Source organism: Astyanax mexicanus, chromosome 3 (assembly GCF_023375975.1).
Source record: "Astyanax mexicanus isolate ESR-SI-001 chromosome 3, AstMex3_surface, whole genome shotgun sequence".
In the NCBI taxonomy this organism is placed as follows: domain Eukaryota; kingdom Metazoa; phylum Chordata; class Actinopteri; order Characiformes; family Acestrorhamphidae; genus Astyanax; species Astyanax mexicanus.
The window spans coordinates 19,052,501-19,067,671 of NC_064410.1; the positions used below are offsets into that span (position 1 = coordinate 19,052,501).

The 15,171-nt window shown below is 36.1% G+C and overlaps 1 protein-coding gene across 2 annotated transcripts in view; it reads left to right on the top strand.

The window, feature by feature from the left end:
- The window catches only part of gucy2ca (guanylate cyclase 2Ca), a 38,837-nt gene that overhangs the window by 18,372 nt on the left and 5,294 nt on the right, over positions 1–15,171 (top strand). For both annotated transcript variants that reach the window (XM_022682880.2, XM_022682881.2), the window contains 18 exons: positions 189–271; positions 1,759–1,870; positions 2,025–2,106; positions 3,269–3,371; positions 4,048–4,110; positions 5,312–5,383; positions 5,739–5,843; positions 6,640–6,726; positions 6,844–6,976; positions 7,110–7,247; positions 8,281–8,369; positions 10,164–10,255; positions 10,410–10,568; positions 12,108–12,300; positions 12,483–12,657; positions 14,146–14,244; positions 14,443–14,537; positions 15,054–15,130. In XM_022682880.2, the coding sequence (XP_022538601.2) occupies positions 189–271; positions 1,759–1,870; positions 2,025–2,106; positions 3,269–3,371; positions 4,048–4,110; positions 5,312–5,383; positions 5,739–5,843; positions 6,640–6,726; positions 6,844–6,976; positions 7,110–7,247; positions 8,281–8,369; positions 10,164–10,255; positions 10,410–10,568; positions 12,108–12,300; positions 12,483–12,657; positions 14,146–14,244; positions 14,443–14,537; positions 15,054–15,130 (1,957 nt within the window). The remainder of the gene's footprint in view (positions 1–188; positions 272–1,758; positions 1,871–2,024; positions 2,107–3,268; positions 3,372–4,047; positions 4,111–5,311; positions 5,384–5,738; positions 5,844–6,639; positions 6,727–6,843; positions 6,977–7,109; positions 7,248–8,280; positions 8,370–10,163; positions 10,256–10,409; positions 10,569–12,107; positions 12,301–12,482; positions 12,658–14,145; positions 14,245–14,442; positions 14,538–15,053; positions 15,131–15,171) is intronic.

A 15,171-nucleotide genomic window follows, 5' to 3' on the forward strand; every position in this document is an offset into this window, starting at 1 on the left:
GCGCGCAAGATATTCTGACGGGACCCGCTAAAACAGAAGTGGTTAGAGTGAGGTGGAACTCTGGAAAGGAGAAAAAAAACGAATATCCGAATACCAAAATTAAAAACCGAATACCTACTCAACGAACGAATATCCGAATACCCGAATATTCGGGTCCAGCCCTAATGTATATGTGTGTGTGTGAACAGGAATGGGTGGTCATTATGAATTGGATGAGAATGGAGATCGAGACACAAACTTCTCAGTGATGTTCACAACAGGCACTCATCAGGTCAGTGTGGTAATGAGTATTAGTACACTTCTATCTCCTATACATTCTACTGCTTTATGATGTGTTTATGATTACAGTGCACTTACAGCTAGTTATGTTATTGTCTATTAGGTACACACAGTTAAGTATACTGACTTTTTATCCAGTCACTAATTATTAAACTTGTTGCTGCATGCTAACTGTAATATTGCTCATATTTAATAGGTCAGGGTTAGGGTTATTTGTTTCAGCAGAAAAATGGCTATGATATTACAATTAATTTTAGTTGAGTGACTACCTTCATCATGGATCAGATTTTGAGTGTAACAACCTGGGAGAGGGGTTTACTGGCATGGACTGGCTTTGCTGGTATGGTCTGGCTTTTTCGGCAAGGTCTAGCTAGTGTTGATTTCTTTTATAAATAATTTTCGTCATAATTTTTGTCAACAAACCTTTTTTTCAAGACAAAAATGAGACAATAACTACATAAAAAAAGCATAAAATAATAAAAACAATGATGAAATTAACTGACATTTTCATCAACAAATAAAAACGAGAGAAAATGTTTTATTTTGTGTTGGTGAAGACAAGCAGGGTAGTCACCAAATCAGTACCGGTCTCTTTTGCAGTATATCGGTCACATACAAAACCCAGGAAGACCATACTCGCCTGTGAACTTTTCTTACTTATGGGGCTCAACTCGAATTTAACTCGACCGTGTCAGCAGGGAGAAAGCAATAATACCGCCAACATTTTTGAATATTGTAAAGATATTATACCCTGAAATATAACCCACCATTAATTATCACATCAGGGTGCTACTTTTTTGCTGTTTTTAGCAAAAGGAAAATTCACACTGTTCTCATTTCCTATTATATATCTACTAGAGACAGATTACATCTGTACAGTATCATTTATTTTACTTCAGTCCTGGATATATGGAGATATTTGGAATGCATTATTAGTTTCATGACATTCAGGATCATTGACTTCTGTTACAAATGTGATAAAATTCTTGTATTTTTTAATATCTCAGTTAGGGCTGTGCCATATAAAATCGTATGCAATAATAAAATTTAATTTTCATTTTGTTGCAGTAGTGTATTCTTGAAATTATTTTTTAATTCAGGGTTTTATCATATCGCCAAGAGTATTGTTATCGCAAGAAAATACCATGAAATATTGTGATATTATTATAGGGCCATATCACCCACCCCTAGGGTCTAGATTTATCAGCGTGGTCTGGCTTTACCTGCATGGTCTACCTTGACCGGCATGGCCTGGCTGGGTCTAGCTTTACAGGCATTGTTTTGCTTTACTGGTGTGTACGCTGTTTTGTATAAACAAAAGGAACCATAGATTTTAATCATTTAGTAATTAGTTTCTGTGGAAATGTTTATAGATGGAGTTAACACAACTGATTTCCCAGTTTAATCATTTCTTAATCCAGTTCAAATGAAGCTGTAATCTTATGTTCAGTCAGGCTGACTCTTCTGTTTTTCCTTCAGTATAAAACATTGTTTGAGTTTGATACCTCAAACAACAAAACCCAGCTAAACCATAATAACCCTGACCTGCCCTGGCGAGGCTCTCGTCTGCCTGATGACAAACCTGCTAACGGTAATGATGTTCACTTCCTTTTCTTAATTAATAGAGAAATGTTACATTTATTCTGTTAATATGATTATGTTTTCATCTTATGTATGATTTTTATGTTATGTATTGTTTATAACTGTGTGTGTGTGTATGTGTGTGTGTTATTTTTATCTTGCAGGCCTGCAGACCCACGACATCATTGTGATTGTGCTTGCCATTAGTGTTGTACTTGTTACTGCTGTTGCTCTACTGTTCTACAGGTAAGATACATACTTTGTACGATAGAGACCACTTAAAATCCTATAACATGTGTTAATAATGTATAATATAATAATATAATTAACATGTGATGCTCATAATAAACACAGTGCTTAAAATATTGTCACAGGTGTATATTGGTGGTCACTGTCCATGCCATTTATTAGTTGTACAAGGTATAAGCTTTCATGGGTGGTTGTGGCCAGTGCCATGTATGTGGCTTTACATGTAGACAGAGCAACAATGGGCTGCTTTTTTATTTCCAGCAAATGAGAGGACCATCTTTAGTTAGACTAAAGTAATAGCCTGTTGTGCTTCGTCTGGTCTCTGTGTCCGAGTAATGACTAAAAATCTCTTGCTGTGAACTCTGTACCATTATCTGAATGAATACAATTTACAGTTCCATATGGAGATGAGTCAGCTATGGATCGCTCAGTAGCTTTTACTTTGAAGTACACAAATACTACATCTAAGTAATCATCTGTAAACACTATGGCTTACCTTAAGCCCTTTTTGGCTTGGAAATCTATAGGACCAGCTGGGTCAGTGTATACTTGTTCAAGCACTGCTTTTGCCTGTGCATCAGGTTCTCTGTTTTGGCTCTGAACATATTTCCCTTTTATGCAAACCTCACAGATTAGGCTAGATGTATCAAGTTTACTATTGATTGTCATGCTTTCTACCACGTCCTGTAATTTGGAAACATCATCATAATTACAGTGACCAAGGATTTCATGCCACATTTGAATATCATGGCACGCAATACAACTGTCACTGTTTTGATCATCGATCAATAGAGTCTATTGTACTCTTTGATGTCAGACTTGGGATCGTTCCTGAGGGTCAGTTCGTCGCGTCCTTGGTGAAAGTTCACAGAGGCTCTACAGAGGTTCATAATTCTGAATAGTAGCGACACTGTGTTGATACGACTAAATAAAGGCATCCATACGTCACCAGGTGTGAATTGTGGGATAGAGTTACACTTGGCATCCTCATTAATTTGTTTAATAAACTTTGTTTTAAAATGAATTGAATTAATACATTACCATTATCACTAATCTAAAATGTATAAATTCACAATACAGAATCAGAATATTTTGCACTGTTTGATTGTATATGTTGTTCACTGTGCGTGTGTGTGTGTGTGTGTGTTTTTGTCTACAGGCAGAACAGGAAGCAGCGTTTCAATCAGAAGAAATGGTCTCATATAAACCCAGATCTCATCATACCAGTCGACTACAGAGAGACCAACCTCATCTCCCTCAAAGTAACACACACACACACACACACACACACACATAAACACACACACTAACATACACATATTTACACACTATTAGTAATATTATATAGAATAAATTGTACAGGGTAGATACTTAAATGAGAACAGTGTTTTCAGTGCAAAAGTTGTCTGATCTCATTTATATTTAATAAAATGCCATATGCTCACCTTGCAATGCCAATGCTGAAATGATACATTGTGCAGTCTTTCTTTATACGTGATTCCTTCAGTAAATGCTTTATTTGGTTGGTTAACCCTTTATGCTTTGTGATTTTTATTACACCCTAAGGGTTTCTAATCAGTAACTTCATGCAAATCTGTTCAAACTGGTTGAGTTGTTCAAGTTTTTTCAATGGGGAAATAAAAAAAACAAGTACCACCTGCAAAAAAAGACATCTAAATTAAAATGCTACTCTGCAGTGTTAAAGTAAATATTAAGTTACTTAATAATACCCATAAAGAAAGCCTAGACTGTGTTACAAAGGTCATATTCATAAAACATATAAGTGTAATAAAACCAGTATAATGTAATCTAACAGCCTAATTTCATTATATATATATATATCTTCCACTGTTTATCTACTTGTTATACAGTACCTTCCCTCCTGTAAACACTGTGAGCATTAATGGTAATTTATTGGTTTATCTGTGTTCTCTTCAGATTGATGATGATAGAAGGAGAGACAGCACCTATCAAGTTCGGAGGGGGCGCTACGACAAAAAGGTTGTATACACACACAATGCTGAACAAAAGTTTTTAAAAATTGAAAATAAAAAATCCTTATCATCGTAGTAAATATTAGAATCAGTACAATAACACAAATAAATACATCATACAAATATTTTATTTACATCAGTTTAAATCAGTGTTTTACTTCTTTTTAAACATATTTAATAGTACTGAGCTTTATATAAACAGTATTATTAGATTGAGCTTATTTAACTACACAAATAACACTTAAGAAATAAATTAAATGTAATTAAAAATACGTTTAATAATGTAAATTTAATAAATTCAATTTCTTGTGAGAAAAAAGTTAAGAGACTCTATACTTTATTAACTGCTATTTTACCATTTGCTGGAATGTTCGCCATTTGTAAATGATTGATCGGACAGTGGAGTATCTGACCTCTAATAGATCTGTGATTTTACTATACCCCTTCCCAGAATCCTCTGCTCTACACTCTGTTTGGCCATAGTGATCCACTCACTTCACCAATCAAGATTAAACCAGACTCATGTCTACAGAGGTTTAAATAAGACAAACTCCATCCACATCCTCTCTTACCGTGCTCGATCACCTGCTGCTGATAAGCTTAAGAAACTCATATTTTTATTTTATTTATAAAATATTTTTAGTTTTATTTGTTTAGTTATATAAGCTCCATCAATTCTTATAAGCTCTCAATACTGTTTAAAGGAAGGTGTTCTAAATATATATACTAATATATTTATTCTCACTTTTTTTTCAATTCAATTGAATTATTTATTAATGACCACAAAACAAGTTGGTGTCCTTTACTTACGGTACTGCATAACATGCTCACATCTCTGTGTCAGAACAATGAATAGACAAATACATACAGTAGAAAAAAAATCTGTTTTTTTTTTCAGAAGGTATGAGTGTAAACAGATGATATGCAGAATGAGAGGGATCCGAACAGATTTTTATTGCTTGTTGTGTGATACGTCTATAATACAATAATACAATTTTTTGGGTAAATTAGCGTCCAAATTTTCTGTACCCACTATTATAGATGAGGTGAGTATGATATGAATAATGGCAGTGTAAAACTGAAGAAGGATATTTTTCCTATATTTTTTCCGTTTTTTTTTTTTTTTAGCTTTTTGGTAGATTTGATGTGAGCGCTGTTTCCATTTGAGTGTGTTACTGATTTTTTTCCCTCTTTTTCCATCTCTTCAGCCTGTCATCCTTAAAGAACTGCGGCAGACAGATGGAAATTTCTCAGATGATCAGCGTATTGAACTTAATTCTGTAAGTAAATAAAATTATTTTATAATTTGTTCATTTTTATGAAAACAGATCTGTTGTGTATGGTGATTTTTGAGAAGCATGAAGGTGTGGCAAATTAACATTGTTCTAAATGTTCTGCTATATATGGCATTTCATGAATTAGACACTTCCTGTCTATGTAAGATTTGCTTAAACTTATTTATTCCACATTACATTCAAACCTGCTGATAAATTGACTTGATAATAAAATCCCAGGCAGACTGTATTTCAGCACTGACTCTTTCGATGTATCTATTCAGTATTCAGTACAAACCACAGTTTTTCATAAGTAGATTTTGATAAATGCTTTTATTTTTCTTATTCTCTCCTTGTTCAGCTTCTCCGGGTTGATTACTACAACCTGACCAAGTTTTACGGCACAGTGAAGTACGAGTACGGAGTGTATGGAGTGTTTGAGTACTGCGAGAGAGGCTCTCTCAGGGTAACACACACACACACACACACAAACACACAACACACTATACTTTATATATTTCCATATATAACATACAGTATTAACAGGAAACAAAATATTATAGAAAAAAAATCCAACGTTATACAGTTTAATAATCTATAAAATATATATATAAAAAAATGTTTTTTCTCCACGTTTCAAGGATAAAGAAAAAGGCACATTTTCAAAACATGTATACTTCCAATAATAGCTGAAATGGATTAATATTTTAGCTCGAGTTAAATGGTGAGAGAGATGGTGCATATGTACATAACCACTTAAGCCAGTGATTAATAGCAAGGATGAAATTTGCAGCACTTCAGGGACTCCTAGTTTTAATTCCTTTTTCTGAATGTGTATGTTTTGTAATGTCTTCACCACAAATAACCTGAAGAAAGGAATCTTTTACTATGGCCACAAAGATTTTAGGAAGCTGTATTTTTTCCAGTGCATTAAGCCTAATGTTATGTAGCAATGTCAAACTTTTTATTTACTTTTTATTTTTATCTACTTTTTATTTAGTTCTTGTCTTATTTTTGTGAAAAAAGGTAATCAACAAATATTGTTTGCCATTCATAGATAACAAAATTAACACAGACACACAAACACACACATGTTTACACTGGTTAAATGCTTCAGGGAGCTACAGTACAGCAGCTTTCTCAGAATTCTTCAACACTATTAAAGAAATGAGCAGTCTAGCAGAACATCTGCTAATAGAAATCGGTTATTTATTTACTGAGACTGATAATTTCTCCTCTGTCTGTTTTACTTTTTCTGACAGTATGTCCTCAATGATAAAATCTCCTATCCAGATGAGAGCTTTATGGACCTGGAATTTAAGATCTCTGTTATGTATGACATCGCAAAGGTACGGAAATTAATACTCTATATAATTGTAAAAAACATATATATTTATGATTTAATTACAGATGTAATATTGATTTATTTTTTTTGTCATTTTGTGTCCCCCTTGTGGTGATACCAGGGTATGTCCTATCTGCACTCCAGTAATATAGAGATGCATGGGAGACTGAAGTCCACTAACTGTGTGGTGGACAATCGCATGGTGGTAAAAATCACAGACTTTGGCTGCAATACAATCCTGACACCAGGGAAAGGTCTGTCTTTTACTGTTTTTACTGTTTACATTTTTTTCAAATTATTTTCTGTTGGATTCATTCACATTTTTTTACATTTTATTTACATGTGTTTATACTTAATCTATTTTTAATGTATATGTCTCTATATCAGACTTGTGGACTGCTCCAGAACACATGCGTGTTGAGGGTTTCTCTCAGAAGGGGGATGTTTACAGCTTTGCCGTCATCGCTCAGGAGATCATACTGAGAGAGTGTCCGTTCTACACTGAGAACTGCTCTGATTTAGCAGGTAAATCTTATCAAACACTAGAGATGGGTAAACAGCATGCTCTGTATGAGGATCAGGTCATTTTTAGCTAGAACATGTGATCAAAGATCGATGGATATTTCCCTAATTTAGCTGATCCTGCAAGCTGATCAGATCATATTGTGGAGTCCAGCTGATCAGATCACAGCAGCTCTGTGTGAGGCTCAATGCAGGTTCTTCTTGGCCACATGAAGATGCAGTTCCTCATTTAATCAACTCATTTAAATAAAAAGAAGCAATGTGAGTTGCCTTTCAAAGCCAGAAGAGAAAGAATTCACACTGTTAGAATGTTTTTATACATGTTGTTGGTTTCTCTGGACTAAGTCAGTGGATTGGCTTGACTTTCGAACAAGAAATCTGCAAGTGCAACAAAATGCATCAACAACAAACTACATTAGCACTATTCCTCTGCTTTTTGGTCTGTATGAGAGCTGTATGGGGTTGGGTCAGTAAAGTAAATACAGGAAGTAGGTTCTGTGTTCCAGACTAGCCTGTATTTCAGTGTAGTTTAGCATGGAGCAGCAGCAGAGCTGCATTAGGTAATAGCTGTGGTAATTATCTGGATAATAAATCAGATTAAACTGCATGTGAACAGCCATTTAGCTCAAACATGGAGAGTATATTTACTAGTTGGGTCGAATTTAGTTCAGCTCACATTCTCACCACAAACAGAAACAGTCCTGTGTTAGTTTGGGACCAGACTGAGGCCACAAGACAGAGTACAAATTAACCCTTTTACGAGTCAATTTTAAGCAGACTGAATAGTGTTGGTGTTGAAACATCCTTAATCTGTTTAGCTTCTTATACCATTTTTGCACCAGTGGTCCCAAAATTCACATTTAAGCAGTTATTATTGACTGCCAACTTCGCATCTTTTAAAGCTAGTTTTATGGCCTGAGGATGAGTTATTAGCTGATATAGGAATATATTTATTTTGGTGTACAGCTCTCATTAACCTTATATCTCCCTCCCAACTGCTTTGTCTATCTTTCTGTTTCTTTCTTTGTGTCTGCAGAGAAGTTATACAAAGTCCAGTGTCCAAGTGGTCCCACTATCTTCAGACCTGATCTGAACTTTGAGACGGCTGGAGAGCAGGAAGTAGAGGTAAATCCAAAATCTACACCTAAATATCCAGTCTACTCAAACCCTGTAGACAAACTGAGTAAATGTTTAGTGATAGCTCACAAGAAGGCGGTGGTGTTATCCACTGCACCACACCAACTACACTCAAAATCAAAATCACATTCAACTTACACTATGCTGCTAAACAATTGCTTAACCAGTTAGATAACCAGTATATGGTATGTTTTCACCTCAGTGACTGGCTTTGTAACCACCTTAAACATCAAACACCATCTGAAACCAGCTACAATCAAAACCTGGTCATGACCTCAGTTTTACAATATAGATGACACTTATGATCAGATAGATTTCATATCTCACCAATGATGACCTTGTAACTTTAAAATGTCAAGTTTAGGAAAGGTAAAAAAATAATTTTTAAAGAGAGTCGATATAAAAATATTTTATTTCAGAAATTTTTATTAGCATTTCTACTGGTGCATCTATGTTTAAGATAAGATGAGATTTTCCTTTATTTATCCAACAGAAGGGAAATTTATAGGAGCAAAGTTATAGGAGCACAGAGGACAGAACAGAAGAAGACAGAAAATATACAAACAGTATATAAAAATATATATATGGGGCAATTCTAGGAGTTTTAGGTGTGCTGAGCACCCAGTAAACCAATGAATGTGAGCGTGTCTGCATGCCCATAGAGAAATGCATGATGGGGGAAACTTCAATATTTTCATTCTAAAAAAAAAGCTTTGAACATTTGTTAAAACAGTGTCAAAAAATATCTTAACATTTAGGAGTGATACGACCTACTTTAAAAAAAAGAGCTAGTTACACATACAAAAAAGGACAAGATAATATAAAAATATGTTGGTATGTGTTGTGGAAGGCAGTGACCAGTAACACTGCACATAGGCTCATAGTAAATAAATAACATACAAATAATAAATTGGTAATATTACACATTGTGCTATACATGGTGAATTTAGATACTTTACATAGTACAGCACTACAGCAGTAAATAGTTTTATTGCACACAGTAAACTATAGTCTACTAAGAGCAGTGTCTGTTAGGCTCCCTAGCAGACTGAAGCCGTTTTTGCCGTTCAGAATCACTGGTGATAAATCCTTTTCCTAAGGCGACACAGCTGTTTAGTCCAAATTCATTGAGTCCCCTTTGCTTTGTATGTGTAGAAATGCTCTTACTTTCACTATTAAACAAAATTCTACGATTTGATTTCACCAAATGTTTCAGTTCCACATTACTTTCTGGAAGATTTATTATCCTTCCATTTTTTAACAATATGCTGAACAGTTCTTAATCTGATTTTAGTAGTTTGAGCAATCTTATTAGATGTTTTCTCTGCTTGATGCATGCCAATAATTTGAACCTTCTGAAACAGATAAACATTTTTGTCATGACCACAGGATGTGTCGTTTCATGTAGTTGTTTCATAAATTAGAATCAGTCAGGGTTAAATAACTTGTTGCAGCTGAAACATAATTACCCATGCAGGAATTATTCAATGGCAGGCTTTGCTTATTTAAATCCAGGTTGTGAAATTTATTTTGAGTACAGTATGCAGTATTGCAGTATATTTAAAGCTTTGACTCAATTTAAATGAATACTGCAACATTCACATTATGTCATAAAGTGAAATACAACAAAAATGAAGATTCAGGGTTTTGGGGTGACAGTAAAAGAATGTTATGTTATTCTTATGATGCCAGATACAATTATTACATTATGAAAATTCAGAACTAATGTAAAGATTAAACAATTTTCTTCAGAATGTAATAAACTGGTTTGTTTGTGTGAAGCTGTATGTGCTGATAAAGAGTTGTTGGGACGAGGATCCTGAGAAGAGACCAGACTTTAAGAAGATTGAGAGCACTCTTGGGAAGATCTTCAGGTTTGTTCAGATGAACTTTCTATACTGTAAACTATTAACAGTTCTTATCATAGTTTCAATTCGGATCTAATATTTTTACTTTCTGTTTTAATCTTAATCTTACTGTATAATTAATAATGAGTTTAAAAGAATAAGTATTTATGTTTGGACACAGTAACCTGCATAACCAGGCCAATGCCAGCTACATGGATAACCTGATCCGACGGCTGCAGATGTATTCCCGTAACCTGGAGCACCTGGTGGAGGAGAGAACTGCCCTGTACAAGGCTGAACGAGACAGAGCAGACCAGCTCAACTTCATGCTGCTGCCGGGGTTAGTGGGTTACACACATATACAGTGTTTAAATGCTATCTTATATAGCATTATTAAGCTTTCTGAAAATTATTTTGCAGACAAATATATACACCATTTTAGGGCCAATTTATGAAGACCCTTGTAAATTAATATACAGTGGGAAAAATATGTTTTTGCTACAGTGAAGATTTAGCAAGTTTTTCCACCTACAATGAATTAAGATGTCTGTAATTTTTATTATAATTACACTTCAACTGTCAGAGACAGAGATCTACAAAAATCCAGAAAATCATTGTATGACATTGTATGATTTTTAAATAATTAATTTGCATTTTATTGCATTAAATACGTATTTGATACAATATAAAAACTTAAGAACTTAATATTTGTTACAGAACAATTACAGATTATTTAGATACCAGTGTTAAGATAAGTTAAACGAAACTGTAATTCTTAAAATAATAAAAATAAAACGATCCAGATTGAGAGCTGATCCAACATTAACCTGCATTAGTGGATTACAGCACATATTGTTTACAGACAGGGATTTCTGCAAATGTTCCTGAGCCCATGCAGTGATTTCCAGTACAGAATCAGTACAGCTTGTTTTTAATTCACCCCCCCCTGAGGGCCCGAAAATTCCCAGCATTCAGTACTGACGTAAGCCTCGTCCCTTACATTCAGATTTTCTGAATCTTCTGATGATATTGTGGCATGCGAGAGAAAAGCTTCACACAAGTTAATCAAAACTGTCATTCTTAAAAAAAGTCTTACAAGCACTGGATGTTAATCTACACAGATTTCTTCCCTGAAAACTGTTTATTTGAGTAAGTAAAGTGCTTCAGTTTATTTACAGTCATCTTAGATTTCCAGATTTCCACCCACCAGCGCTACACTGAGGAACCCTGAGCGTTTTGGTAAGCCAGGGCACCATTAGCTAGCAGTTCGTTGCACGTATCTTGTTTTAACATGGTTAATGCACAGACTACAGTCCAATATACTCACCTCTGAATGGCGAAAGAGCAAGCGCTTAGTTGCGGTCAGCAGCAGGCTACAGGCTAATAATACTCACCTCTGAATGACAAAAGAGCTAGCGCTTAGCGCGGTTAGTGGCTAATGCTAATGCTGTTTCAGCAGTGCTATCTGGAGTTAGCAGCAGAATACAGGCCAATAATACTCACCTCTGAACAACAAAAGAGCTAGTTAGCTGGTTAGCTTTACTGCTCCTTACAATCTGACTGGTAAAATTCATACATAAGGGGCACCGGATTTTAAGATGCACTGGTGATTTTAAGTGCACATTATAGTGATATAGAAAAATATGGTATTTTTCAAGCCTTTTTTTGCCGTATACAAACATTTTTGAGATTCTAATATTAATTATATTACTTGAAATTGTGAAATGTCTCATTTCTGATGTGTTCTATGCTCTATTGTGAAAAAAATATGGGTCTTCAAGATATAAATTGTTGCATTCTGTTTTCTTTTTTCATATTTATAACAATTTTATTTATTTTTTAAATTGGACTGTTTCTTATTGTATGCACACACACACAGGCCAGTGGTGCGTTCACTAAAGGAGACGGGTCGTGTAGAGCCGGAGCTGTTTGATGAAGTCACTATCTACTTCAGCGACATCGTGGGCTTCACCACAATCTGCCACCACAGCACCCCCATGGAAGTGGTGGACATGCTGAACGACATGTACAAGAACTTTGACAGCATTCTGGACAATCATGACGTCTATAAGGTAAGTGCATAGAGCTTTACCTGAGATAACACAGAGCTCTTTTTTTCTGTGGTATAGTGATGGGGGGAAAATATCTTATTATATACAGTTGCTCATTAAATTAATAAAAAACCTGAATAAAACCTAAATAACAAAGCAGTGCAATCATACCATCATAACCATTTCTCTCTCTCTCTCTCGAGGTGGAGACAATCGGTGATGCGTATATGGTTGCGTCTGGTTTGCCCAGGAGGAATGGGAACAGGCATGCTGTGGATATTTCTCTGATGGCTCTGGATATTTTGGAGTTCATGGGCACCTTTCAGCTTAAACACCTACCAGGAATACCGCTCTGGATCCGTATCGGAGTACACTCAGGTACTCTTACTCACATTCATATTCACTTATAGTTGCACCTATTAGTAACATAACTTAAAGGGGTCACTTGGTGAAACATCACAGATCACTACGGGCGGTTTCACACCAACTTGGTTTGTTTGGACATTAGACTAAATCTGGTCCAGATCAACTGGACCCTGCTCTTGTTCGCCTGTAGTGTGAAAACACTTTTTAGGTTCAGATTTTCAGATCAATTACAGGATCTTAAGGGAGGCTGCTGTCACCAGTTAAACAATAGAAGAAAAAAAATAACCCGTGTTGTGCTGTCAGGATGCTGTAAATGCAGTAGTATGGTTACAGAACTGCAGTGTGAAACCAAAATGAACCAGACTAAATGTATACCATATATATTCAACACATGAACCATGTTTCAGACACTGGACAGTACTTTCAAGTGTGAAAACAACCTGATTTATTTATGTTTTTAGTCAGTCAGCCAAGATCTTTTGGTCAATAACTGGCTTTTCTTTTTTAGTTGTTAAAAAAAATAACTAATTAATTACACAACTTGCTGTGATTAATCTCAATAAATCAGAAAAGGTTAGGATTAAAACATTTTATTCAGATGTAATATAAAAAATATGTAAGATCATAACAATGGGATTTTATGTAATATGTAATATGTAATATATGTAAGATCATAACAATTGGGAACAGATAACTGGGGTAGGTAGTTTAGAAAACATAGCAAACATTTGCTTCACAGAAGCAGCAGCGATATGTGTGTGTGCAATGTAATATATATTGTGGTAGGCCCCTGGGGTTAGGGGCGTGACCACTGTGACCCAGAAGGAGGAAGTACACAGAGATACACAGACACGGGGAGTAAATGAACTCAAAACATACCTTTATTTGGTTTTAACACCCTCCACCACACCCAAAAAGAACTTAAAAACATAAATACGGCCCAGTGGGGCTTTAGAATTCACTAGTTCACTTAGTCTTTGTTTTTAGGTCCGTGCAGCCTCAGCTCCCAGCTCCCCAGTCAAGAGTCTTTTCGAGTGTGGGCTGAGGCAGTGTTTTTATACCTGTCCCAGCTGGCTGCTTAATCAGTCCTGATGCAGACCAGCTGGGACAGATAGGGCTGTGCTTTTTGGCGTGGGGCGGACCCACGGCTCCCCCGCCTCCTCACGCCACAATATATATATATGTATAATACACCTATAATACGCACTAATTACATTAAATAAATTTAGTTATCTTCTATTTTAAAAATATACTTTGTAGTGCCTGTTCTTTTGAGATATTGTTGCCTACTGATTCTTGTCAGCTAAATTTGATTCAAATAGTTCATGTTTATAACACTTAGACATACTGAATAATCAAGATATGGTGTGTAAATTTGATATTGACATTTTTATTTGCACATTCTATATACTTAATGTTTTGAGCTGGACATAGACTTTTGTTTTATTTTCTTAAATTGAAACACTGCTACAAGTGTGTGTGTGTATGTACCATGTGCAGGACCATGTGCTGCTGGTGTAGTCGGGAATAAGATGCCACGGTACTGTCTGTTTGGAGACACAGTGAACACTGCCTCACGAATGGAGTCAACAGGACTACGTAAGACACACATTCTCACACTCACACAAATACACATTCGCTCAAGACACAGACACACACTTCCACAGGGCTTAGAGACACTCACCCATGAGCAACCTATCTTTATTAAACAGCAAATTGGAAAATGGATTCATTTCAACACTTATAAACTTAAAAAGTAAAAATTCTTCTGTTGTTTTTTGTTCTCTCTCCACACAGCTCTGAGGATCCATGTGAGTCAGTCCACCATTAGCATCCTGCAGAGGACAGACTGCCAGTTTGAGTTTGAGAAGAGAGGAGAGACCTATCTGAAGGTGAAGATTTAACAGGGACTGAGAACAGATTGCTACATTAATTTAAAGCTAAACGCTTAAGCTAAAAATGTATATATAGCAATGTACAAGTGTATATAGGGCTGACATGGGTGGAATAAGGGCTCTTGGGTTCTGGCTGAGTAAATGCTGCATACAGGCAGTGGTACGGGCTGGTACAGACTGGGGTACAGACTGGGGTACAGGATGGTGTACAGCCTGGGTAAGGGCTGGGTACAGGATGGGGTACAGGTTGGTACGGGCTGAGTACAGGCTGGGGTACAAGATGGGGTACGGGTTGGTACGGGCTGAGTAAAGGCTGGGGTACAGGATGGGGTACGGGCTGGGTACAGACTGGGGTACAGGATGGGGTACAGAATGGGGTACAGTCTGGGTACAGGCTGGGGTACAGACTGGGTAAGGGCTGGGTACGGGCTGGAGTATGGGCTGGTACGAGAGAAGCAGCGCTGGGTTTATATATCGTCTTTATTAAAATGTCAAAAAAAAACATTTTTACAGGGGAAGGGGAAGGAGATGACTTACTGGCTAAAAGGAATAACAGGACAGAAGTACAACCTGCCGACTCCGCCCACAGCGTAAGAATCCCTCTGACTGGTTTACTCACTCTTTGTGTGAC